At 45.3% G+C, this 24,989-nt stretch overlaps 1 protein-coding gene across 1 annotated transcript; it reads right to left on the bottom strand.

The window, feature by feature from the left end:
- On the bottom strand, positions 1-24,989 carry DESI1 (desumoylating isopeptidase 1). The gene is made up of 6 exons (XM_030855807.3): positions 24,640-24,989; positions 9,560-9,581; positions 8,361-8,430; positions 5,037-5,146; positions 4,255-4,377; positions 1-2,497 (listed from the first exon to the last, which is right to left on the bottom strand). The coding sequence occupies exons 1-6, from the start codon at positions 24,725-24,727 to the stop codon at positions 2,404-2,406; spliced, it is 507 nt and encodes a 168-aa protein (XP_030711667.1). The 5' UTR covers positions 24,728-24,989; the 3' UTR covers positions 1-2,403.

Genomic DNA, 24,989 nt, shown 5'->3' with positions numbered 1-24,989 from the left:
GAATCTCAAAGGTACAAACTTTATTTCTGGGAGGGGGTGACAGTCTCATCCCTCCTCCTCCTTCCCTGTCCCTTTAAACCAATGGACCTTGATAGAGGTGTCCACCTGTGTGATATAGTCACACACATCTTTCTCATCCTGCTTGCCTGCGCACGCCCATGTGGAGCTAGCTGGTCACAGTGAGCAGGCTCCTGAGGTTCTGGGATAGACAGAGAAATGTGAGGATGGGGCTGGGGGGGTTCCTAGCCTGAGACTAGGTTTCCAGTTAGTGATGGTGGGACTAGGGTGGGGGAGGGAGGGCTTGCCTTCCTGCAGAGCTGAGAAGACGGCTTATTGATCCCTCCTTCTCCCCCCACAAACCCTAAGGCACAGGCATTGGCACAAGTGGCTGTTGCACATGAAGGGTGTCTTTCAATGAACCAAGTGACTCAAAGTCTCTCAGGGGAGCCACTCAGGCTAACTTCGTGGTACAGCCCTGGGTCTGGAGGTGACTACTGGAAGGAGAGCAATCAGCTGAGCCTGGACGTGGGGGAGGAGGGAGAAGAGAAGGAGTTTGTGATGCCCATCATGCTCTGGCCAGAGCTGAGTGCCCTGGGCAGAGAGGTCTGGAGCAGGAGCCTGGAAGGGAGAGAGCGCTGGGCAAGGCAAGCTGAAAAAGGAGAGAAACCCAGCAGCCGAGAAGCAGAGCCATGGCCTTGATCCACATGCTGCCCTCCCAGGAGAAAGCCAGCCTGAAACCCATTCTCCACGGCCCAATTCTGCCAGTCGGTCAACATTAAATAACAGCCCCTGATAGTTTCTGCTCTAATGTATTATTACCATGCACACTGGCCAATCAGTGGGTCTTGAGAAGAATTAAAGTGCTCACTGGTTTGGCTTCCAATCTTAACAGTTCCAAAATGTCACTTGACATCACAGCTAGTCATCATGGACGTGCCCTGGTCAGGTCACAGGCAAACACTAAGGCAGAATAACATCTTGTCCTCTAGCTGAGACCCTGATGATGCCAATTGCCATGGCTAATGGCAGAGATGGGAGGAGATGAGGCCAGAGGTGAGCAGCAGCTTTTTGGTGAGGAAAGGCACCTGCTGCAGGCCAGAGGCCAGGAAAGAGAACATAATTCAAGTCTGAGAAGTGGCAGGAGCCACGGCATGAGGGGCCCGAGGATGCCAGGGCTGGGACTCAGGTACCACGCAGCTCTGAGTTCTTCTCCACATTCACTCTCCCAAGTTAAAGGAGGTTCACGTGAAGAAAGAGAATATGAAAGCCTCTCCAGATTAGAAACTTCCAGATTATTTGTTGCCTATAAGCTCCTAGCAGCAGCTCTTTATGAAAATGCCCACTCATGCCCTCAACCTTGCTTCTTTAACGTCAGAATGACACCAGAAATAACACGTGCCTTCAAAACACATTTAGGATAAGGTAAAAATCCATATCAGAAATAACTCTAAATTTTCTTGCCACCTTGATTCTGCATCATTATTCTTGCTACATCAGGGATATTTTCCAAGAGCAGGGAATCATTCCCCCTTGGCCCCTAGCTGAATACTGCATATTGGTCTGGGTGGGGTGGGTACAGTGACTGCAAATAACCTACATTATTACTTGCAGACAAAAGGTCTCTGCTGCTCCAGACCTTCATTAACTATGACAGGTCAGCTATGCTGAGGAAATGCAGCCTGTAGACAGCAAAGCAGGTTCTCCAAGATTGATGTCAGAGGACTGGCAATCAGTCTAGGTGGAGGGAGGAATGGCTTTATCCTGTTTCCTCTGGCCTGACACTTGCTGTTACTCCCCCTCCATCTTGAGGCTTTGGGTTGCTCCAGCCCACCCCATGGCCTTGCTTGGGGGAGGAGAGGGAAGGTGAGAGAGATCATGGCTAAAGAGTTCACTTAGGCTGGTTTAGTCATCCTGAAACTGGCCCCATGTGCACCAAATCCTTTGGTTCATTTAATGGTGGAGAGTAACCGTTTCCAGGTCATGGATAATGTAAAACTCACCTGGGTCCCATAGGTGGTGGCAACCTGGGTAGAGCGTGGGCATTCTCTGGAAAGAGGTTCTGGGCTGGGGCTCCCCTAGACTGTGTCTCTTGCTTTCTGCTTAAACAAATGCCCTCTGTTTCTCCAGTGTGGAGGACGCTTAGGAAGCAGTGTCAAAAGTGAACTCACAGACAAGACAGCCTGAATAAATTAGTATAATACTATTAGAAGGGATGGCATTTTGTTCTGTTTCTTAGCAGCATTGTTCTACATGCAGCCTGATGATCTCCTTCCCTGGGAAATTTAAAAAGCCGTTCCCTGGTTGTTAGCTCTGATGTAAAATTATAAAATAGAAATCTGGTAGGGTTTGTTTTGTTTAAAAAGGAAAAGCCCTGGTGAGGCAGGGCGGTCCCATGCAGTCCTGTTAGCTCTGGCCGTTGGGTCGGCCCACCGTGCTCCCTCCGGGAGGCTGGATCTGGATGGAGTCCAGGAGGGGCCTCAGGGCCTGTCCAAAGGGCCTGCAGAGAGAACAGACACGGGAGCTGGAGTGGGCTCTCGGACGCAGATTGCCACAGCTGGCCGGCGCGCCCAGCTCTGCCCACACATGCAGCAGCACTGCCACGCCAGGAAAAAGTTCGCTACAGTCCATTTAATTTTCTCACCTATCTCATCCATCCTTTTTCATAGAGGGGATCTCTACATAGCTGCTCTGCATTTTTACTCCTGGTGTCCCCTCCTTAGTAAATGCTACCATCGTACTACCTTTGCCTCCTGGTTAGCTGTGGTTTGAAAAGGTTGGTGATGTACTGGGAACTAGAGCTTTCTGTACTTTCTGTACTTGTATTTTTAATTCTCATGGTACAAGAAGATAAAGTTTAAGTGAGGAAGCTGAGGTAAAAGAAAAAGGATATGAAAAAGAAAAAGTCAGAAGTGAGGATGGTACATAATTGGACTCCTCAGGGAACTGAGGTCTTCTAGGGAGTACAGGGAATACTCAGGAAAAATGACAGGTGCAGGATGTCAGAAGGTGTTAATGCCACTGTATAAAGGGCTCCCAGTTTGCTCTCAGAGTAGCTTAGCTGGAAAAAAGACCACAAATGCTGTAGTCTTAGAGACTTTCCAAGATTACTGCAACCTTAAGTCCGGTTGCCCACAACACATCTCAGTTACTGGCTTTCTTTTTCTTCGGTGATACTGCCATTTTTGAAAACCATCCCCAAATTCAAAGGAAATGAAATATTCTAAAGCATAAACTGATGAAACGAAGAAATACTAACCCCAATTCCAACAAGTCCAGGAACCCCACCCATCAAATAATAATAGCAAGAACATTCCAGCTACTCGGGTTTGCTCAGGGCCCAATAACCTAGATCCTTCAGCAATGCTGTGGTGTTTAACACACCCACCAAGGAATAGGAAGGCAGGGCCAGGACTAGGACGTGGGGCTCTCCTCACCAGCTCGACACAGACAATAGCCTTCTTTCCTGTGTAAGTTTTTCCTGAGGGGCTCCTACCTGGGTGCGAAGAACAGCTCACCTTGCTGAGTCTGCTAAACCTGCCAGGATCCCTGTTGAACAGGTCCCCAGTTCAGGAGAAACTGAGTCAGAGTCAGCAAATGGACCCGGTCCTAGAGTGGGCAGAGGCTGCCTGAACGCAATCCACAGCAAAGGGAGGGAGGGGTGTGATGGCATTGGGGGTGCCTGGATGATGGCCCACAAAGCTTGGACCACATCAGGGAAGGAGGGGCTACACAGTAGTTTTGAAGAAAACATCTACCGAAGGCTGACTGTGAGCTACGAGGTACGAGGGCGATTAGGAGGTTTGAAGGTGTCAAAGAACTTAAGGTGCAGGGGAAGAAGGACGAACAACAGTTTCAAAACAAGCCACCCTACTAATTCTCTGACCTACTCTTGGCTCGTCTATCTAAACTGCCTTTTAAGTGGGCATTTCTGGGGAGTGGCGTGCTTCATGTGCAATGGGGAAGACAGATACCAGGACTCTGTACAAACACTGGGGCCAGCGTCAACTGGGTTTCTAAGTTCTGCAGTTGCACTCAGGTCAGGATAGAGTTGGTCCAACTCCAAGGAGGGTGAAGGTAACACAGGTGAGCACCCGAGAGTAGAAAGAATGGTGGCGTTCTATGTTAGAAGCTGCCATCATGACACCCCACCCAGCTTGGGAGGCTTCTGCTGAGAACAGTGGGGGCAGATGTGGGCCAGAGGAGAGGCCCTGTCTGTGAATGGGGATTTCAAAGGCAGAGACAGAGGCCACTTACGTGGAGAGAACTTCAGAGGGAAGGTCAGTGATGTAAGAAGGGATCTTCCGCCCAGTCAGGAACTGTGCCACTTCATTGCTGAAGGTGTTACAGTTGTGTTCAAAGAGGTTGTAGGCTTCACCTCTGTACATTGTGAGGTTTGGGAAACAGATATGAAAGTCAGCAACCATGTATGGGAAACCATTCAAACCAGGTAACAGAATGGTGAGCACAGCTGAATTTGAGGACTGCGATTTCCCCTCTCTTACACCCAAAAGGAGTGCCTGATTTGCCACTCTGGGCATTTTAAGGGAAGGATGAAATAAACACATTTGGCTCCTCCACAGTTTCAGGAGAATCTTTATAGTCACAAAATCAGAGCTGCAGGGTTAGAGTTTAACTTCAAATTGACTAAAGTTTCTTTAAGAGAAAATATGCTCAAATTTGTATTTTATCCCAATCTCTCTACAAACTCCGTTTTTGATTTTCAGGATAAAATACTGCTGTTGAGAGCAGCATGTGCTGAAATAGCAGCAGCTGATTTTAATCAGAAGGAATAAACAGCCCTTCCTTTCCTCAAAAGTTTCAGCAGTACATATGCTGGGATGGAACAGTGGCCTTGGAGGCAATGCTGAGCTCTTTTTGTGTAACGATTAACTGCTTTCCCTTCATATTTATTCAGCAAATACCGGGTCAAACACGCTGAGTGTTCTGGGGGAAACTGACCTGGTGGCTGCCCCTGCGGGCCAATCATCTAGTGGGGGAGACAGACACAACTAACCACCACCCCTGTCTCCACTCACCGGAACAGAGACTCCCCCAGGGAGGACAGGTACTCCAGGAAGATTTCTTCTGTGACTTCTGTACTCCCCACATCAACCACAGAATCTGGGGGCCCAAGCAACGTACCTCCCTAAAAAAGCCAACCCAAAGAAAGTCAGTAAATCACTCTCTCCACTGAATTTTTTCATGTGGTTTCCCATGGAAGACCACAAATGTTCTGTTCCAACAACTTTTAACTCTCAGAGCACCCAGGACAGATGAAGAGTTATTATTTTTTTTTTAATTTATTTACTTTTTTTTTTTTTTGCGATACGCGGGCCTCTCACTGTTGCAGCCTCTCCCGTTGCGGAGCACAGGCTCTGGACGTGCAGGCTCAGCGGCCATGGCTCATGGGCCCAGCCGCTCCGCAGTATGTGGAATCTTCCCGGACCGGGGCACGAACCCGCGTCCCCTGCATCGGCAGGCGGACTCTCAACCACTGCACCACCAGGGAAGCCCCCTTTATTTACTTTTTAAATTTATTTTTGGCTGCATTGGGTCTTCGTTGCTGCGCTCGGGCTTTTCTCTAGTTGTGGCGAGCCGGGGCTACTCTTCGTTGCGGTGCGCGGGCTTCTCATTGCGGTGGCTTCTCTTGTTGCGGAGCACAGGCTCTAGGTGTGCAGGCTTCAGTAGTTGTGGCACCCAGGCTCAGTAGTTGTGGCTTGTGGGCTCTAGAGCACAAGCGCAGTAGTTGAGGTGCATGGGTTTAGTAGCTCCACGGCATGTGGGATCTTCCTAGACCAGGGCTCGAACCCGTGTCCCCTGCATTGGCAGGCGGATTCTTAACCACTGAGCCACCAGGGAAGCCCAAGAGTTAGTTCCTATTTGTGTCAAGGTTATAATGGCTTAGAGCTCCCTGGAGACTTTCCATCGCCACGTGCTGGCAACATGGCTAAGAAGTCAGGTGTCCTGTTTCTGGCAGGGTCCTGGGAAGCTTAGTCTCCTGCAGGTCAGACTCCTGACACTGTCCATTCATTCAGTTGATAAAAGGATAGAAACCCGGAATCTGAAGTCTCCCTTTGGCCCCAACATGCCTACTCACGAGGGCAGAACAGGACGACTAGAAATGGCTCACACTTGACAGGCCATCTTTCCAGGTCTATATTCATAATGTATGCAGCCAGTTTTTTTTGTGACACACTTGATATCCCTTGTAACACTGGGAAAATGTGAAGAACTGTGAGGAAGCTGGCAGGCTGGCAAATATTTCCACAATTCAGTTCCTTTTTGATCTGTGAGGCTAATTTAACGAGGTGATAGGGTTCCTCTGGCAAGGGAGTTAATGTTCCCCGAAAGACCTACAGAAAAGTCTCAGCCATGGGTTAACAGACTGCCATAGCAGACTCAAGGAGAGACCGAGGTCCTGGGGGAAACCAGCCAAGCAGAAAGCAACAGGGTCACTGAAGAGGAGAGAGCTGGGAATGGGCTGAGGAGTAAGGGAGAGTACTCCAGAGCAGAGCTCCCTGAAAAGACCATAAATTCACACAATAGCAGCTATTGAGCACCTACTATGTGCCTGACGTTGTTCTAGGCACTGGGGAAAACATGGTGAGCAGGATAATCATTGTAGTCAGAGTTGCAAGAAACTAAAAGGTCATTATTCAACCCCCTATTATTCACTCATATGACAAATATGTATTGAGAACTTACTATCTGCCAGGCCTTATGCTAGGCATTGGACAAAACAGATGAGATTCTTGCCCTCATGGAGCTTATAGTCTACCAGGGAAGGCAAACAAAAAAATCCCATAAACCATGTATAATTACGAGCTGCGATAGGGTCTTGTTGGAAAAAGTACTGCTGTCAGTACTTAAGACAGGGGATCTTCCCAGTCCGAAGGGTCAGAGAAGACTTGGCTGAGAAAGTGACATTGAGTTCATCTGGAGAATGGAGAGACATAACCACATGAAGGGTCAGGGAGGTAGACTGAAGTCAGAGGACAGGTTTAAATGTCCAAGGTGTGTTCAAGGAATGAGAAGAGGTGGGTGGGGAAGGGTACAACCTGCAAAGAGGCCACCCAGAGAGAGAGACCGAGACCAGATCAGATGGGGCCTTGTAGGCTATGCTGAGTTTTCTTGTTTTTATTCCAAGAGCAACGGGCAGAGTACTGACTTAAGCAGGGGAATGCCATGATCAGATTTTCATTCTGAAACAATCACTTTGCCTCCTGTACAGAGAACTCACTGAGAAGGAATAGTAGATGAATTGCTGTGGTCCAGGCTAGAAATGAGGGTGGCCTGGATTAAGGTGAAAGCTCTGGAAAAATGAGACGAGATGAAGAGAATTAGACTAGTTTAAGGTACACTTACAAGATAGAACAGACGTGGGCTTAACAAAGGACTTGTTATATGAGGTGGGGGGGCCAGTGGGAGGAAGAGATAAAAAAAAATGACTTCCCATTTATAAGTATCAAAATGCATGGTTTGGACTTCCCTGGTGGCACAGTGGTTAAGAATCCACCTGCCAATGCAGGGGACACGGGTTTGAGCCCTGGTCCGGGAAGATCCCACATGTCGCGGAGCAACTAAGCCCATGCGCCACAACTACAGAGTCTGCGCTCTAGAGCCCAACATGCCACAACTACTGAAGCCCGCGTGCCTAGAGCCTGTGCTCCACAACAAAAGAAGCCACCACAATGAGAAGTCCACGCACCTCAACAAAGAGTAGCCCCGCCTCGCTGCAACTAGAGAAAGCCTGCGCGCAGCAACGAAGACCCAACGCAGCCAAATAAATAAATTTTTTTAAAAAAGACTGTTTTTTTGGTCTTTGCTTGAGTACCTCCTGTGACGACCCTTAGACAGCTCCGACAAATTTTCTGGAAAAGGGCATGGGCTTTGGAGTCAGAGAGACGTGAGTTTTAGTACTGGTGCTGTAACTGGCCATGTAACTTTGGGCAACTCACTTTACCTCTCAGAGCCCTCATAGTTCACACTGACTGAGCTTCACATTGACTGAGTTCATACCATGCACAAGGCACTGAGCTGGTGATGGTGACAGAAGAATGAGACAGTTTCAGCTTACAAGGAGCTTACACAGGGCTCCCCCTGGAGACTCAGGAACAGCCCATTTCACCATAACATGCTCAGTGTGACACAGAGGGACCACAAATACCATGGGAGCAGAGGGGAGGTCAGCTAGCTGGAACATCTGGGAAGGGTATTCTTGAGTTGAGTCTTAAGGTCACCATGAGGAACTATGCCACAGGCCTGTATACACTGGGCTAGAAGCCAGAACTATAGAGGAGAACAAAGTTCCTGGTCTATGGGAACCCGAGACTGCAGACAGGGTGGGGGAAGACACTCACCGGTGGACAGCTGGAGATACCGCCACTGCCGAAGAAGAACTCATCCTTGTGTACAACTATGGAGGTGTGCCTGCAATGCAGAGAAGAGGCAGAATAAGCCAGAAAGCTTAAAATTGGTCCGAGAAAAAGCAAACACCACACTGCAATGAGAGTGATTTCTGCCTAAGGATATGACTTATAAGGTCAACATCTTTATAAAACTAACCAAACAAAGGTAAGATAAATACCATAGGCCAGAGTTTCTCAACTTTGGCACTACTGACATCTGGGGCTGGCTAATCCTTTGTTGTGGGGACTGACCTGTGCATTCTAGAATGTTCAGCAGATCCTGGCCTTTACCCACTAGATGGCACTAGCATTACCTGCCTCCGCTGTGGCGACAAACATGTCTCCAGACATCGCCAAAGGTCTCCTGGGGGCAGAACTGTCCCTTGTTGAGAACCACCGCTGTAGATCATGTAAGCAGAGAGGAGTCCTTACAGATTCACCCCAGTATTAACAAATCAATTACTGAAATAAATCTCTGCAGACCAAGGTGTGTTCCCAGACTTTTTAAACTAACAGGAGCAGTTAACCTGGACCATGTTGAGAGAAAGACCAGATGATAAGTGTAAAACTATTTCAGGTGAAGGTGCTCATATTACTTCTTGGTTCGAGTCAAACAAAGCAAAGGGTCATTCTGGTCAACCAATATGTCAGCAGGCTCTAGCGATCCAGACAGAACGCTGACCTAAGGTTTTCTCAGAAATGGAACTGAGCCCAGCCACCACCTTGTGTCTGACAGGGATGGGTCTGAGAGACCAAAGTAGAATGTGTTCTAAGACAGACATGTGGGATACTCATGACTTCCATAGTTAGAAAGCTTGGTCAGGGGTGTGCATGACATAATTCCACCTTTCTTCAGGACAGGCTTTCTCAACCTCTGCACCACTGATATTTCTGGTTGGAAAATTCTTCATTGTGGAGGGGTGTCCTGTACAATGTAGGATGTTTATAGCAGTATCCCTGGCCTTCACCCATCCACTCCAAAAGTCTCGAGACACTGATAACTCCTGGCTGGAAACCACTGCTTTAGAACTTGAAGATTTGTGACTTGAGAGAGCTAGGTTTCAAACTGGAAGCCACAGATTGGAACCTGAAATGCATGGGTGCTATTTGGTTTCATAAACCAGCCAATTAAGGAGTCCCACCCAGCTTACCAGATGCCTTCCAGTTGTTTCCCTGTGGAGAAAAAAAGAACAGATTTAACCACTTGGGACTAGACTAACTGGCCCCCCAGCCGGAGTAAATTCAGAACATCAGTCAAACCCAGATTAACCCATTATAAACCTCCTGGGGGACTTTCTAGGAACGCAATTCTCCTCCAATAAGGTCCTTAGGTCATGACATGGTATGTTGTGTTAAATAAGCTGAAAAAATAATCAGAATCCTTAAGCAGAATGCAAGATGGAACACTGGTATAGAGGTACCCAATTTTATGTCTGCTTTTCTTTCCCCTTTAGGGTCAACTCAACTCTGCCTTTTTAATATCTTTGTCTCATCTACAGAGATAAAGCAAAACGATAGTATAGAGGACTTCCCTGGTGGTCCAGTGGTTAAGACTTCACCTTCCAATGCAGGGGGTGTGGGTTCAATCCCTAGTTGGGGAGCTAAGATCCCACATGCCTCGTGGCCAAAAAACCAAAACATAAAAAAACCGAAGCAATATTGTAAGAAATTCAATAAAGACTTTAAAAATGGTCCACAGCAAAAAAAAAGAAAAAAGAAAAAAAAATCTTAAAAATAGTATAGAAAAACTATTGTCCACTTCTTCATGGAGCATATGTGAGGTGAAATCCTTTAGAAAATCAGAGAGCAAACTGCAGATGCCATCCATTTGAATAGTCAATGCACATGTATTCTACACCTCTATGTGCCAGAAATGATGCGAGGTATGGAAATGCAAATATGAACAGATTACTGTCCTGCCTTTAAGGAGCCCAAAGTCAAATGGAAAGAGAGAGACACACGTAACTAACTAAAACACAATGTTGATAGGCTCCATAATAGTGGTAAACATAATAAAGATAAAGAATTACCTTCATGAGCTGCAATTCAACCAATGAACAAACGGGGGAGGGATGGACATTTGTGCCAGTGGGAATAGTATGTACAAATGCATAGTTGTGAAAAAGACTAAGGTCTTGCAGGGTAGAGCAAAGGGTGCAGTGATGGTGGTAAGAGGACGAGTGGCAGGCAAGGGTGTGAGCAAAGTAGAGCAAACCTGGACTGAAGGCTGCCCTACACTGTGGGGCATTGAAGGTTTTTATGCAGTAGAGTGCCCTGATCAGATCCATGTTTTTAAATGATAACTGTATCTTCTAAGAGATAACTGTAGGAATAGAAGATGAATTGGAGGGCAGAGAGTAGAGAGAGCAGACGAGAGTGAGGAGGTCTTTGCAGTAGCCCACGGGAGATTCCACAGTGCTAAGGATGAAGAGGAAGGGCAGTGAAAGACATGAGAACATTATCAAACATCACTCATTCACCTTTGGTAATAATTTTATGGTAACTGTTTATTGATTGCTGAATTGAATACTTTCAATGCTTCAGTGTTTGCCCTGTGACTTTCTAAAGGATGAAACTCTAGGCACTGTGTGGAAGGAGAGGTGATATGATTACACTTCTCCCTTTGCATAAGTTGCACTATTTTGCCCCTGTAAGAAAGCTTTTAAAATAAGATTAACAGTAGCCTAATTTTCTTTTTTCTGGAAGAGACAGAAGAAACCATGGGTCCTGCATGACAACCTATTGATGGCTCAGCATAGTGTCATCGGAGGCAGTTAAGAATATGGCACAGGTTCAGAGCTGAGCTTTTTCCCTTTGCTAGCGATGGATCTTGGGCAAGTTTACTCAACTTGAGCCACAGTTTCTTCAATACAAAGTTGTTGTAACCGGTAATGATAATCTGTATAAAGCATCACAGTGTGTGGTACACAGAAGTTTGATAAATGGAGATATTACATATGATAGCCTCCTTGGGGAAAAGGGTGAAGACTTTCAAAAGATAAAAGAAGGTGCTTCCTTGGTGGTGCAGTGGTTAAGAATCCGCCTGCCAGTGCAGGGGACATGGGTTCAAGCCCTGGTCCGGGAAGATCCCACATGCCGCGGAGCAACTAAGTCTGTGCACCACAACTACTGAGCCTGTGCTCTAGAGCCTCTGAGCCACAACTACTGAAGCCCACACGCCTAGAGCCCGTGCTCTGCGACAAGACAAGCTACTGCAATGAGAAGCCCGCGCACCGCAACGAAGAGTAACCCCTGCTCGCTGCAACAAGAGAAAGCCTGCGTGCAGCAATGAAGACCCAACGCAGCCATAAATAAATAAATAAAATGCAACGTTAGGGACTTCCCTGGCAGGCGGATTCTTAACCACTGCGCCACCAGGTAAGCCCTAACATTGCATTTTAAATAGAGCTGATGTGCTCTTCTGGACTGCCACTTATAAAACAGCTTGCTGTCTAAATGGCAGCAATTTGTTGTTTATTTCCTTGGAGACATGCAATGATGCATGAAACTAGACATATAAGGGATATTGCTTTCTCTTGACTGTTCCTGCTCTCATTTACTTTGGGAAAAACACTATACTTGTATGAGAAGAAGTACAGTGTAGTGAATAAGAACACAGGTTCTAGTGTGGACAGGCCAGGTCTGAATCCTATCAGTTCAGTCAGTGAACTAATGTTTATGAAGTGACTATTATACTTCAGGCAATATTCTTGGCAGTAGGGATACATCAGTAAACAAAGGAGATGAAAAAAAACCTCCTTCATTGTATTTACAGGGTGAGGAGATAGGATAGTCAATAAATACTACTAATAAACATAATAAATCATAGTAGGTTAACAATAATGAGTGATAAAGAAAAATAAGAGCAGGGTAAGGGACACTGGGAGTTTCAGGGATGGTCAGGGTGGGCCTCTTTGAGAAAGTGTCATTTGAGCAAAGGCCTGAAGGAGGCAAGGGAGGGAGCCATGCAGAGGCAGGACATGCTAGGTGTATCTGAGGGACCTTAAGGAGGCCCGTGTGGCTAGACTTGGTGAGTGAGGAGGAGAAAAGTAGATGAGCAGAGGTAATCGAGGACCAGATCATATAGATGAACTTGTAGAAGTTGAGAACTTTTCTAAGCCTAAGCTGTCCAGTATGGTAGTCACTGACCACACGTGGCTATTAAAATTAAAAGAACAAATTCAGTTCCTCAGTTGACTACTGCATTTCAAGTACTCAGTAGCCACATGCGGCTAGCAGTTAGAGATGGGACAGTGCAGATCTAGAACATTTCCATCATTGCAGGAAGTTTTTCTGGATGGCATTGTTTAAACCTTAGTTTCCTATTCTGTCAGAAAAAAAAAAAAGCATAGTAATAGTGTCTACCTCATAACATTTCCAAGGTTAAAAGAGATGACACACAAAATAGGCCCAGCACAGTGCTTGGCACATAATATATGCCCCCCACAAACTAACTCTTCTGGGACTTCCCTGGTGATCTAGTGGTTAAGAATCCGCCTTCCAATGCAGGGAACTTGGGTTCGATCCCTGTTCGGGGAACTAAAATCCCACATGCCGCGGGGCAACTAAGCCTGCGGGCTCTAGAGCCCCCGTGCCCCAACTACTGAACCTGTGCGCTGTAACTAGAAGGAAGCCCACGTGCTGCAACAGAAGATCCCACGTGCCGAAACGAAGATCCTGCAACTAAGACCTGACGCAGCGAAATAAAAACAAACAAAAACTAACTCTTCTTTTAGCCTTCATGATTTGAAAGTGTTATGGCTGCTTTCATAGTACCTTGGTATGGAAACTACCTTTTTCCCTCATTAGACTATAATTGTTTCAAGGACAAGGTCAGTTTCTTATGCATCTTTGCAATTCTAGCACCTAGCAAAGAACCTGGAACAGAGATGCTACATGCACAGCTGTTGTGGTTGACACACAGTGCTAATGAGGCCAAAGTTCTTAACCCCAATCTTTGCTGCCCTGGCTTGTTACTCAAATGACTTTGCAACCCTGGCATATTGCACCCTGAATCTGCTACTGCCTTCTCAGATGCCTATGTTCAATGACCCAGGTGGACAGGTGGCAGGTACAGATGCACCGGTTCAAACCCAGCCCTACTAAAATAATGGGTTTTTGGAGAGAGGCCTCAGAGACCATCCTGCCACTTATTTTACACCTGAAAAACAATTCAAAAGTTGTGGGATACAAACCCTACTTTATTCTACTTGATATTCTCTGTATTGATCACTAAATTTATCTGTAAGCTGGACATTATACTTCCTCCTTATTCAACTACATCAAGGTATGCTTAAGATCACATCCATCCATAGAATGGTGATAGAAACTGTAGAAAAAAGATCCTCTTATTCATTCTTTCATTTATTAATCTGTCTACCAAACACTTGGAGCCAACAACATTTAAAATGGATTGAGTGGATTTACATCCTTTCTTAATTTAAAGTGCTTCATAATTATCCTTATTCTCACATCTTTACATGATAGAGTGGAACAAATATTTATTAACATCATTTCAAACAGGTAAATAAAGATGCATGGTTTGTCCAGTGTAAAGACAAGAAAAAAAAAGATGTAACCATGTACTTGTTGGAGCAGCTCAGGTAGAAACGTAAGGTTGGCTACTCAGTGGCCTGCTCTCATGAGGACAAGAATGAGGGTCATGGCCTCCTCTGGGGGTGACAGGCATTGTAAAGTGGGACTGAACTGATTTAAAAAGTTTTTTCAGCCAGACTGAGGTACAGTAGGTTAGTAGATGGTGGGGGTTTGAGATTGAATTGGGGCACAAGGCCATTTTGGGATGTGAATTAGGCTCAGTGGATATTAGCACACTATAGGAACAGACTGTTTTCCCACTAGGATTTCCTCAGCAAGCTGGAGAGTGGGTGGGTCAGATGGCTGCATGTCTCAAGCTTGCTGGCACGTCCGTTGCGTTGATTTTGAAGCCTATGAGGTATGCACATGAAAACAAATGGAAGGGCTTCCCTGGTGGCACAGTGGTTAAGAATCCGCCTGCCAATGCAGGGGACACAGCTTTGAGCCCTGGTCTGGGAAGATCCCACATGCCGCGGAGCAACTAAGTCCGTGCGCCGCAACTACTGAGCCTGCACTCTAGAGCCCGTGAGCCACAACTATTGAGCCTCGTGCCACAACTACTGAAGCCCATGCACCTAGAGCCCGTGCTCTGCAACCAAAAGCCACCACAATAAGAAGCCCGCGCACTGCAATGAGTAGCCCCCTCAAAAAAAAAAAAAAAACTAACGTAAAAGGGCTTCCCTGGTGGCACAGTAGTTGAGAGTCCGCCTGCTGATGCAGGGGACACGGGTTCGTGCCCTGGTCCAGGAAGATCCCACACGCCGCGGAGCGGCTGGGCCCGTGAGCCATGGCCGCTGAGCCTGCGCGTCCGGAGCCTGTGCTCCGCAATGGGAGAGACCGCAGCAGTGAGAGGCTCGCATACCACACACACACAAAAAAAGAGTAGCCCACTTGATGCAACTAGAGAAAGCCTGTGAGCAGCAATGAAGATCCAACACAGTCAAAAATAAAAACAAGTAAAAAAATAAATTTATTAAAATAAAAAAAGAATCCACCTGCCAATGTAGGGGACACGGGTTTGAGCCCTGGTCCGGGAAGATCCCACATGCTGCAAAGCAACTAAGCCCGTGTGCCACAACTACTGAGCCTGTTCTCTAGAGCCTGCGAGCCACAACTACTGAGCCTGCAAGCTGCAACTACTGAAGCCCATGCGCCTAGAGCCCATGCTCTGCAACAAGGGAAACCACTGCAATGTGAAGCCCACGCACTGCAACGAAGAGTAGCCCCCGCTCACCGCAACCAGAGAAAGCCCGTGTGCAGCAACAAAGACCCAACGCAGCCAAAAATAAAAAAGAAAACAAAAAAAAGAAAACAAATGGAAGACATGGATATTAGCCCTGTTTTTCATCATGCACAACAAAGAATGTAGAGTGAGGTCCACACTAGTCAGCCGTCCACTGATTGTAAAAAGTAAAGTCAGTACATAAAAGCCAAGGAGAAAATACTCCATCTACCTCCTCATCAATTAAGGTAATGGAGCTTGTGCATATAGACATTCCTGCTGGTTATGGGTTGTGCTCAAGATCAGCACCTGGTATACTGCTGGTGCTAAATAAATGTCTATTAATAAGCATAAAGTGGGTGATGTTGCTGGGACTCCAGGGGCAGGCAGTATTAGCTCATTAGTATAAACCAAAAGTAGCCCTAGCTCACCTCCTAGATTTCACCCCACAGTGACAAAGTGTTCTTTTTATTTATTTATTTATCTGGCTGCGTTGGGTCTTTGTTGCTGTACGCGGGCTTTCTCTAGTTGCAGAGAGCGGGGGGCTACTCGTCGTTGCGGCGCGAGGGCTTCTCACTGCAGCGGCTTCTCTTGTTGTGGAGCACGGGCTCTAGGCATGTGGGCTTCAGTAGTTGTGGCTTGCAGGCTCTAGAGCGCAGGCTCAGTAGTTGTGGCACATGGGCTTAGTTGCTCCGCGGCATGTGGGAATCTTCCCGGACCAGGGCTCGAACCTCTGTCCCCCTGCGTTGGCTGGCGAATTCTTAACCACTGCGCCACCAGGGAAGTCCCTGAAAAAGTGTTCTTAATTGGCAGTGTTTTAATGTGACTTGCCAGATTACCAGCAATGTGAAGGGGTTAACTCAAAAAATCAGCTTATTCTTCTCTGGAACTACCAGGTAAATGTTGAATCTATGTGGGAAAAGGTAAAAGGATACATTTGTATAACATAAGTGGACCTCTGTGCCTATAGGCTAAAAAAAATGCCTATTGGCAGTTGCCCCTCCTTTAGGTAGAGAGGTTATCACAAAGTCAAAATGCAAAACATTGCTAAAAACTAAGAGGGTATTTTAATCCTCAAAAAAGGGTAGATTTAAAACTACGTAATACTCTAGCACTAGGATTCCTTGGAGCCAGTACAGGATTCTTTCTCAGAATAAAAATAACTAATTTGTGAGTTCTTTATTTCAGTACTCAGAAGGTTCCCTCTTAACCATTGCTTGTTGTTATTAGTCAGGCCTTGTAGCAATGCTTTGAGGTAGGTCTGCAACATCCTGTCACTTACTCAGGTTGTATTTACTGAATGCCAGTAACTGTGCTAAACTCTGGGGATACACTCAAGAGTTCTTGCCCCCATTGGAGCTTACAGTCAAGCTGGCACTGGGGGAGTGGACACAGATGAGAAAACATGCAATTTAAAAATAGAATGAAAAGCTGTCACTGTTTGCAGATGACATGATACTATACATACAGAACCCTAAAGATGCTACCAGAAAACTACTAGAGCTAATCAATGAATTTGGTAAAGTAGCAGGATACAAAATTAATGCACAGAAATCTCTGGCATTCCTATACACTAAGGATGAAAAATCTGAAAGTGAAATCAAGAAAACACTCCCATTTACCATTGCAACAAAAAGAATAAAATACCTAGGAATAAACCTACCTAAGGAGACAAAAGACCTGTATGCAGAAAATTATAAGACACTGATGAAAGAAATTAAAAATGATACAAATAGATGGAGAGATATACCATGTTCTTGGATTGGAAGAATCAACATTGTGAAAATGACTCTACTACCCAAAGCAATCTACAGATTCAATGCAATCCCTATCAAACTACCACTGGCATTTTTCACAGAACTAGAACAAAAAATCTCACAATTTGTATGGAAACACAAAAGACCCCGAATAGCCAAAGCAATCTTGAGAACGAAAAATGGAGCTGGAGGAATCAGGCTTCCTGACTTCAGACTATACTACAAAGCTACAGTAATCAAGACAGTATGGTACTGGCACAAAAACAGAAATATAGATCAATGGAACAGGATAGAAAGCCCAGAGATAAACCCACGCACATATGGTCACCTTATCTTTGACAAAGGAGGCAGAAATGTACAGTGGAGAAAGGACAGCCTATTCAATAAGTGGTGCTGGGAAAACTGGACAGCTACATGTAAAAGTATGAGATTAGATCACTCCCTAACACCATACACAAAAATAAGCTCAAAATGGATTAAAGACCTAAATGTAAGGCCAGAAACTATCAAACTCTTAGAGGAAAACATAGGCAGAACACTCTATGACATAAATCACAGCAAGATCCTTTTTGACCCACCTCCTAGAGAAAGGGAAATAAAAACAAAAGTAAACAAATGGGACCTAATGAAACTTAAAAGCTTTTGCGCAGCAAAGGAAACCATAAAGAAGACCAAAAGACAACCCTCAGAATGGGAGAAAATATTTGCAAATGAAGCAACTGACAAAGGATTAATCTCCAAAATTTATAAGCAGCTCATGCAGCTTAATAACAAAAGAACAAACAACCCAATCCAAAAATGGGCAGAAGACCTAAATAAACATTTCTCCAAAGAAGATATACAGAGTGCCAACAAACACATGAAAGAATGCTCAACATCACTAATCATTAGAGAAATGCAAATCAAAACTACAATGAGATATCATCTCACACCAGTCAGAATGGCCATCATCAAAAAATCTAGAAACAATAAATGCTGGAGAGGGTGTGGAGAAAAGGGAACCCTCTTACACTGTTGGTGGGAATGTAAATTGATACAGCCACTGTGGAGAACAGTATGGAGGTTCCTTAAAAAGCTACAAATAGAACTACCATATGACCCAGCAATCCCACTACTGGGCATATACCCTGAGAAAACCATAATTCAAAAAGAGTCATGTACCAAAATGTTCATTGCAGCTCTATTTACAATAGCCCAGAGATGGAAACAACCTAAGTGTCCATCATCGGATGAATGGATAAAGAAGATGTGGCACATATATACAATGGAGTATTACTCAGCCATAAAAAGAGACGAAATTGAGCTATTTGTAATGAGGTGGATAGACCTAGAGTCTGTCATACAGAGTGAAGTAAGTCAGAAAGAGAGAGACAAATACCGTATGCTAACACATATATATGGAATTTAAGAAAAAAAAAATGTCATGAAAAACCTAGGGGTGAAACAGGAATAAAGACACAGACTTACTAGAGAATGGACTTGAGGCTATGGGGAGGGGGAAGAGTAAACGGTGACAAAGCAATAAAGAGGCATGGACATGTATACACTACCAAACGTAAGGTAGATAGCTAGTGGGAAGCAGCCGCATAGCACAGGGAGATCAGCTCGGTGCTGTGTGACCGCCTGGAGGGGTGGGATAGGGAGGGTGGGAGGGAGGGTGACGCAAGCGGGAAGAGATATGGGAATGTATGTATATATATAACTGATTCATTTTGTTGTGAAGCTGAAACTAACATACCATTGTAAAGCAATTATGCGCCAATAAAGATGTTTAAAAAATAAATAAATAAATAAAAAATTGAAAAAAAAAAAAATAGAATGATAAATGCTATTAAAGGAGATTACAGGATGTTATCAGCACATTATAGAGACACATGACCAAGATTTGAGAGGTGGGGGACAGGGAAAGTTTCCTGTAGGAAGTAACATTTCAGTTGAAACCTCAAGGATAAGCAGAAGTTATCCAGGCTAAGAGATGGGGAGAGAAAGTATGCCTGGCAGAGAGCACAGCCTTCGAAAAGTCTAAAGGTAAAAAAGAACTGAACGGGTTCAGTCCTGTTACCGTGTGAAACAGCCCTTCTCCACTGGGGTTCTGCAAGAGAATTAAGCCCTTATGCCCTGAGGAATCTATTGGGAGAATGAGAAAATAGCTACTCAGATCATTTTCCCTAGTGCTTAATTCTCTTGTGGAACCCAGTTGAGAAAGGCTCATGTACAGTGTGTTCAGTATGTAGAGACAGGTGAGGGTGGAGAGAAAAGCAGGAGAAGGATCACGAAGGGCTTGGTGTTTTTTCATTTTGCCAGAAAGAAACTGCACGATTACTAAATTAATTCACTGGACGGATGTAAAACAGTGCACACAATGAACAAAAAAAAATCTAAAACAAAGCACAATAGATGGCATTAAAACATTATAAAAAATCCTCAGATTCAAATAAATTCTACTTAATCTTTAAGCTTCAGTTCAAGTCTCAATCATTCCTATAATCAATATTTACTGACCACTAGCTCTGAAAGGCCACAGGGGACACACAGGGGAGTCAGAGTTCCTGCCCTCCAGGAGCTCAAGGTTCTTGCTTAAGTCTTTCTGACACATCCAGCCCACCATGGCCTGTACCATCTTTCAAGGCCTAAAATAATTGTTTCACCACTCACCCCTTTTTGGCATCTAATCATAATTTCTATTTTTTTTAATTCACTTTTTATTTTATTTTTTTAAAATTTACTTTATTTATTTATTTGGCTGTGTTGGGACTTTTCTGCTGCACGTGGGGTTTCTCTAGCTGCGGCGAGCAGGGGCTACTCTTTGCTGCAGTGCATGGGCTTCTCACTGCTGTGGCTTCTCTTGTTGCAGAGCATGGGCTCTAGAGCACAGGCTAGCAGTTGTGGCACACGGGCTCAGTTGCTCCATGGCATGTGTGATCTCCCGGACCAGGGCTTGAACCCGTGTCCCTTGCATTGGCAGGCGGATTCTTAACCACTGCATCACTAGGGAAGTCCTAATCATAATCTCTTTTGTGCTGTTATCTAATGTTGCATATGCACAGCATTACTTTTAACTAATTAAACTCCTCGAGGACAGAGTCCATGTCTTTTATTTCATTACTATTTGTACTACAGAATTAAGCAAGGAACTGAGCAGTGTAAAATCTCAAATATTCATTTGATTGCATTCTGCCAAGAAATACATAAACACACACACACACACACACACACACACACACACACACATTCCATATGCCTAAGTCTTTAAACCTGACAACAATTTTGTGTGTGTGTGTGTGGTACGCGGGCCTCTCACTGTTATGGCCTCTCCCGTTGCGGAGCACAGGCTCAGGATGCAGAGGCTCAGTGGCCATGGCTCACGGGCCCAGCCGCTCTGCGGCATGTGGGATCTTCCTGCACCAGGGCACGAACCTGTGTCTCCTGCATCGGCAGGCAGACTCTCAACCACTGTGCCACCAGGGAAGCCCCCTGACAACAATTTTGAGATAGGCTTGTAAAGAAAAATAAATGTGATCTTGGAACACGTACATGCACACAAACTTCAGATCGGAAAACAGTCAACAAATATAAAGTATCCCTTACCACGATTAAACAAATATAACAAACCTCCACCATTATCTTTATGTACTTTAGCACAGAAAGAGGTCAAGAAATTTAAAGAGCAGCCAAAATTATTAAAAGGACAAACTGAAGGACAATCATAATAGCTAATTATCTTAGGCAAATAGTAACTATGAAAAAAAAAAGTACAATCAGGCTGTCTGCTCGATTAGAGTGATAAGGATAATTCCAGGACTGTCTTCATTATGAGTGAAAGGCTGTGGAGCAGGAATACCTTCATAGGAAGCAATTCTAGAAGACTGAAAACTGGACAGGGTAAAACTGTGGAGTCTACATTGTTTCAGGGGAGAAAGGAATTACATTGGGTTTATCTAGTCTAATCAGGATTGTAATAGACTAGATGGGGGTCTTACAATGAGGAGCTGTCATAATAAGAGGCTACTATAACTAGATAAAGAGCCAGGCCACTCCACCCATGAAGCTCCCCCTTTAAAAAAAAAAAAAGAATAAGTTGGCACTGCTGATGAGGTCACACTAGTTCAGGACAATGAAGGCTAGGAGGGATGATCATAAAACGATGATTATGAATGGCACATACACATTGAATCCAGCTATTTTCCTCATCCAAATTTGAAACACTTGGCAAGAGATGCCTTTATAAACTTGAACTAGGTACCTACTTTACATCAATTATAAAGGAACATATTACACAGGAAAGGCGGTAGAGCAAAATACCTGAGAACATGAGCTCTGGAAGTCAGACTGCCTGTGTTTATAACCCACCTCTGCCACTTACCAGCTGTGCGACCTGGGGGGCAAATTTCTTAATGTCTTATATCTTGGGTTCCTCAAATGAAAAATGGAGATAGTAACAGGACCTATCTCACAAATTTGTGGTGAAGAATATAACACATGAAGATACTCAGAAAAAAAAGGGTCTGGCACAAGGTAAGCACTCAGTAAATCTAGCTATTAATATGCTTTTAGAATTCATTGCAAAAATCAGGAAACAAATTGATTTTTTAAAGGTTCAAATATATTTAGGAACGGGAAATTAATAGTTGGCTCCTAACAGAACTGGGACATACCCAACTTTAAGATTAGTGATGTCTGGATAGGATGCACCCGTAAGGCAATGCCCATTTTCCATAAGTTTTTAACTCTAGAAAGTAATGATTACCACCTTTGATAACGCTTTATTCATTACTTTTAAAAAAGGCATAAAAGCAATATGAGAAAATGGGATAGAGAAGAGAGAATCAGATTTGCAGGCAAGGTAATGTTCTCAGAAATACCACTGGAATCAGATGTGCCAAACTGATGACGTTGGCTGAGGTCTTCTAGGATTTCACATCTATTAAAAAAGGTTTGGGGGGTGGGAGGGAGTCCTAGTACTCCACCTTCAGTTATGGCACCTTCCTCTTCACCCACTAAACTCCACAAAGGCCAGGCCACTTCTAGACCAGGCCAGGCTCTTTTTTGCCTGAGGGCCTTGGCAGGTTAATCCCCCTTCTGTTTGGAACATTATAACTCCCTCACCACCCACCTTGTGACTACTTCTTCCTCATCCTTTAATTCCCAACTTAAAAGTTACTACTTCTGATCCCCTTATTTAAAGTAGGTCTCTCTTCTTATTTTCTGTCTCAGCACCTAGTTGGCTTCCTGCACAACCTAGTACTTATCACGATCTGTAATTACTTCATTTGCTTATTTATTTTTAATGTCTTCCCCACTAAATAGCTCCATGATGACAGAGAACATCTTTATCACATCATTTTCAGTTAAGCTTAACACTGGGACTAGCACGTAGTAGACACTCAATGTCTGCTGAATGAATCATGAATCAATGACCCTAAGGCCCCCTTTAGCTAAAATCAATAACTAGTATATAATAGAACAAAAAAATATCCAGTGTAAAGGTGGAGGCTTTTATTTATGGGTCTAGGAAATACCTAAGTAACTCCTCACTATGATCAAGCTAACTAAATGGCTCCATTACAAGACGTTTAGTCAGAACTTGACTGATGTAATGTACTAGTGACTAGCACCTTCCTCAAACAGTGACTCTGTTAGTTTGCTTTCAGATTGGCCTTATTCATTTTAACAGTTGGAGATCTAGGCCCAACCTTCTAATAATGGATTGGCTACATAAGAATTACCTGAGGAGCTTATTAACAATACAGATTTCTGGATCAAAACTCCAAAAGATTCTTATTAAGTACTTGTGTAATAAGACTCTAGAATCCATACGTTTAAAACTTTGCAAGAATTCCCTGGAGGTCCAGTGGTTAGGACTCCATGCTTTCACTGCCAAGGGTGAGGGTTCAATCCCTAGTTGGGGAACTAAGATCCCGCAAGCTGCGCGGCGTGGCCAAAAAAACTTTGCTTATTTTGAATAGAAAATATATGTATGTCTTCAGCGTCAAGTTCCCCTTTTCTTCTCTTTTTCTTTCACTGTGCAGCATGTAGTTTCCCCGACCAGGGATCAAACCTGTGCCCTCTGCAGTGGAAGCACAGAGTTCTAACCATTGGACCACCAGGGAATTCCCTAAGTTCCTCTTTTCATAAGCTACCACTATTAGCAATTTTCTTATGTATCTTCCAGATAATTATTTGCCTAAACAACCATGTATCCTTTGCTTTAAACACACAACTGCATATTTAAAGAACTGTTCCAACTTCATTTTTTCTATTCCCATTTAACAATATATGTTGGGGGCTTCCCTGGTGGCACACTGGCTAAGAATCTGCCTGCCAATGCAGGGGACACGGGTTCGAGCCCTGGTCCGGGAAGATCCCACATGCCGTGCTCCGCAACAAGAGAAGCCACCACAATGAGAAGCCCGCGCACCGCAACGAAGAGTAGCCCCCGCTTGCTGCAACTAGAGAAAAATCCATGCACAGCAACAAAGACCCAACACAGCCAAAAATAAAATAAAATAAAATAAACAAAAAACAATATATGTTGGAAATGAAGTTATCTGTATCTTTAACAAGCATCCTAGGTGATTCTGATGTGAAGCCAAATATAGGAATCACTCATTACGCCAGGGTTAAGAGATTAAGTTCAAACCACTAAGGCACATTAGAAACTCAAGGACACTGAAACTCAAAAGCAGCCCTGCTTACTTGATCTCTGCCCTCTTGTCTCACAGATATGACATGAACTAAAACATTCTCTAATGTCTCCATAGAAGCCAGGAAATACTAGCCATTCAAACGGATGTTGCCAAAGCTGTTCAATTTTCAATTCCCAGAATCCTTTCCTGCCCAACATCATCTGAAATCACAAACCTGACAATTCCTATGTTACACAAGACATTTTGGTATTTGGGTTATAAAGAGGTTTGATCCATGTTGAACTAGGGCTGATTTTCTCTCCTGGCAGTTAAGTAGTTTAATGGAGCACAACAGAAATACTTCCCTTACTAATCCTTACTGACACAACAGCAACCAATCCTCCCACAGAATTGCTTTCTTACCACCTGGGCAAAAGCAATTAACTTAGAAGCTGTTGAGAAGACCGCACTGTCAGGCGGAACTTGGTGAATTCTTGAGTTCGGGCTCCAGTAGACCTGACTTTACTTCTACCTGGGGGCAACGGCTGGGCCCCTGTGCAGCTCTACCTTTCTCTCCCCACCTACCCCAGAGACTGCACAAAGAGTTTCATTTTGGCACGGAGGGAAGGCTCTCCTCCGCAGTGTCCCTTTCACCACGAGGGGCACCGCGCGGCAGGGATCTTCACCTCCACTCCACAGCGCCGAGGAAGAAGTGTAGGGGGCTCCCCAAGCGAGTCAGGAAACCCACGGGGACCCAGCGCCGGCTTCCCCCACCTCCCAGCTGAAGTGGCTCTGAAGGTCTAGGGGAGAGCGTGACTCCTTTATCCCCTCTCCGTGGATTCAAACGTGATGAGGGCCAAGAGGGGCTTCGGGGGCCCAAACCTCAGACCCACACCTTCTCTACTGGGGCTCTTCTCCATCCTCTGGGCCTTCCCCTGAGCCATGGCCCAGGCCTCCCCACCTCGGCCGGCCGTCTCGGCGCCCTCCGACCCGGCTCCCGCCCTCCTTCCCGCCCGCCCCCAGCCCCTCACCCAGCATGATGGGGCTGAGCCGCCGGGCCAGGCCCTTGGACAGGTCGTACACGTAGAGCTTCACGGGATAGAGATTTGGCGGCTCCATCGGGACCCGTGGCGGCTGCAGCCACTAAGTCCCTCAGGCACCCGGCAGCTGCTTGGACCTTCCCGTACCCGACGGGGGAGGGGAGCGGAGGGAGCGGGGAGACCGAGCCCGGGCCCGGCCTGAGGGGCGGGGTAGAGGTCGCCCAGCGCTGCTCGGGCCCCCGCACCCGCCACCGGCAACGACTACCGTGAGGTGACAGAGCGGGGACCGGCCGGCTTCGCGCGGAAGACTGGGCGGGGGCGGGGGCGGGAGCGGGGGCGGG

This window comes from Globicephala melas, chromosome 10, assembly GCF_963455315.2.
Source record: "Globicephala melas chromosome 10, mGloMel1.2, whole genome shotgun sequence".
Taxonomy (NCBI): domain Eukaryota; kingdom Metazoa; phylum Chordata; class Mammalia; order Artiodactyla; family Delphinidae; genus Globicephala; species Globicephala melas.
This window is presented reverse-complemented; position numbering and strand designations above follow the sequence as displayed.

Excerpts from the sequence above, each read along its gene's own strand:
- DESI1 (XM_030855807.3), bottom strand. The coding sequence starts at position 24,727 with ATGGAGCCGCCAAATCTCTATCCCGTGAAGCTCTACGTGTACGACCTG. Across the intron at positions 8,431-9,559 it reads AAACAACTGGAAGGCATCTG|GCACACCTCCATAGTTGTAC; the intron begins GTAAGCTGGGTG and ends TCTGCATTGCAG. Across the intron at positions 4,378-5,036 it reads CTGGGGGAGTCTCTGTTCCG|AGGTGAAGCCTACAACCTCT; the intron begins GTGAGTGGAGAC and ends CACAATGTACAG.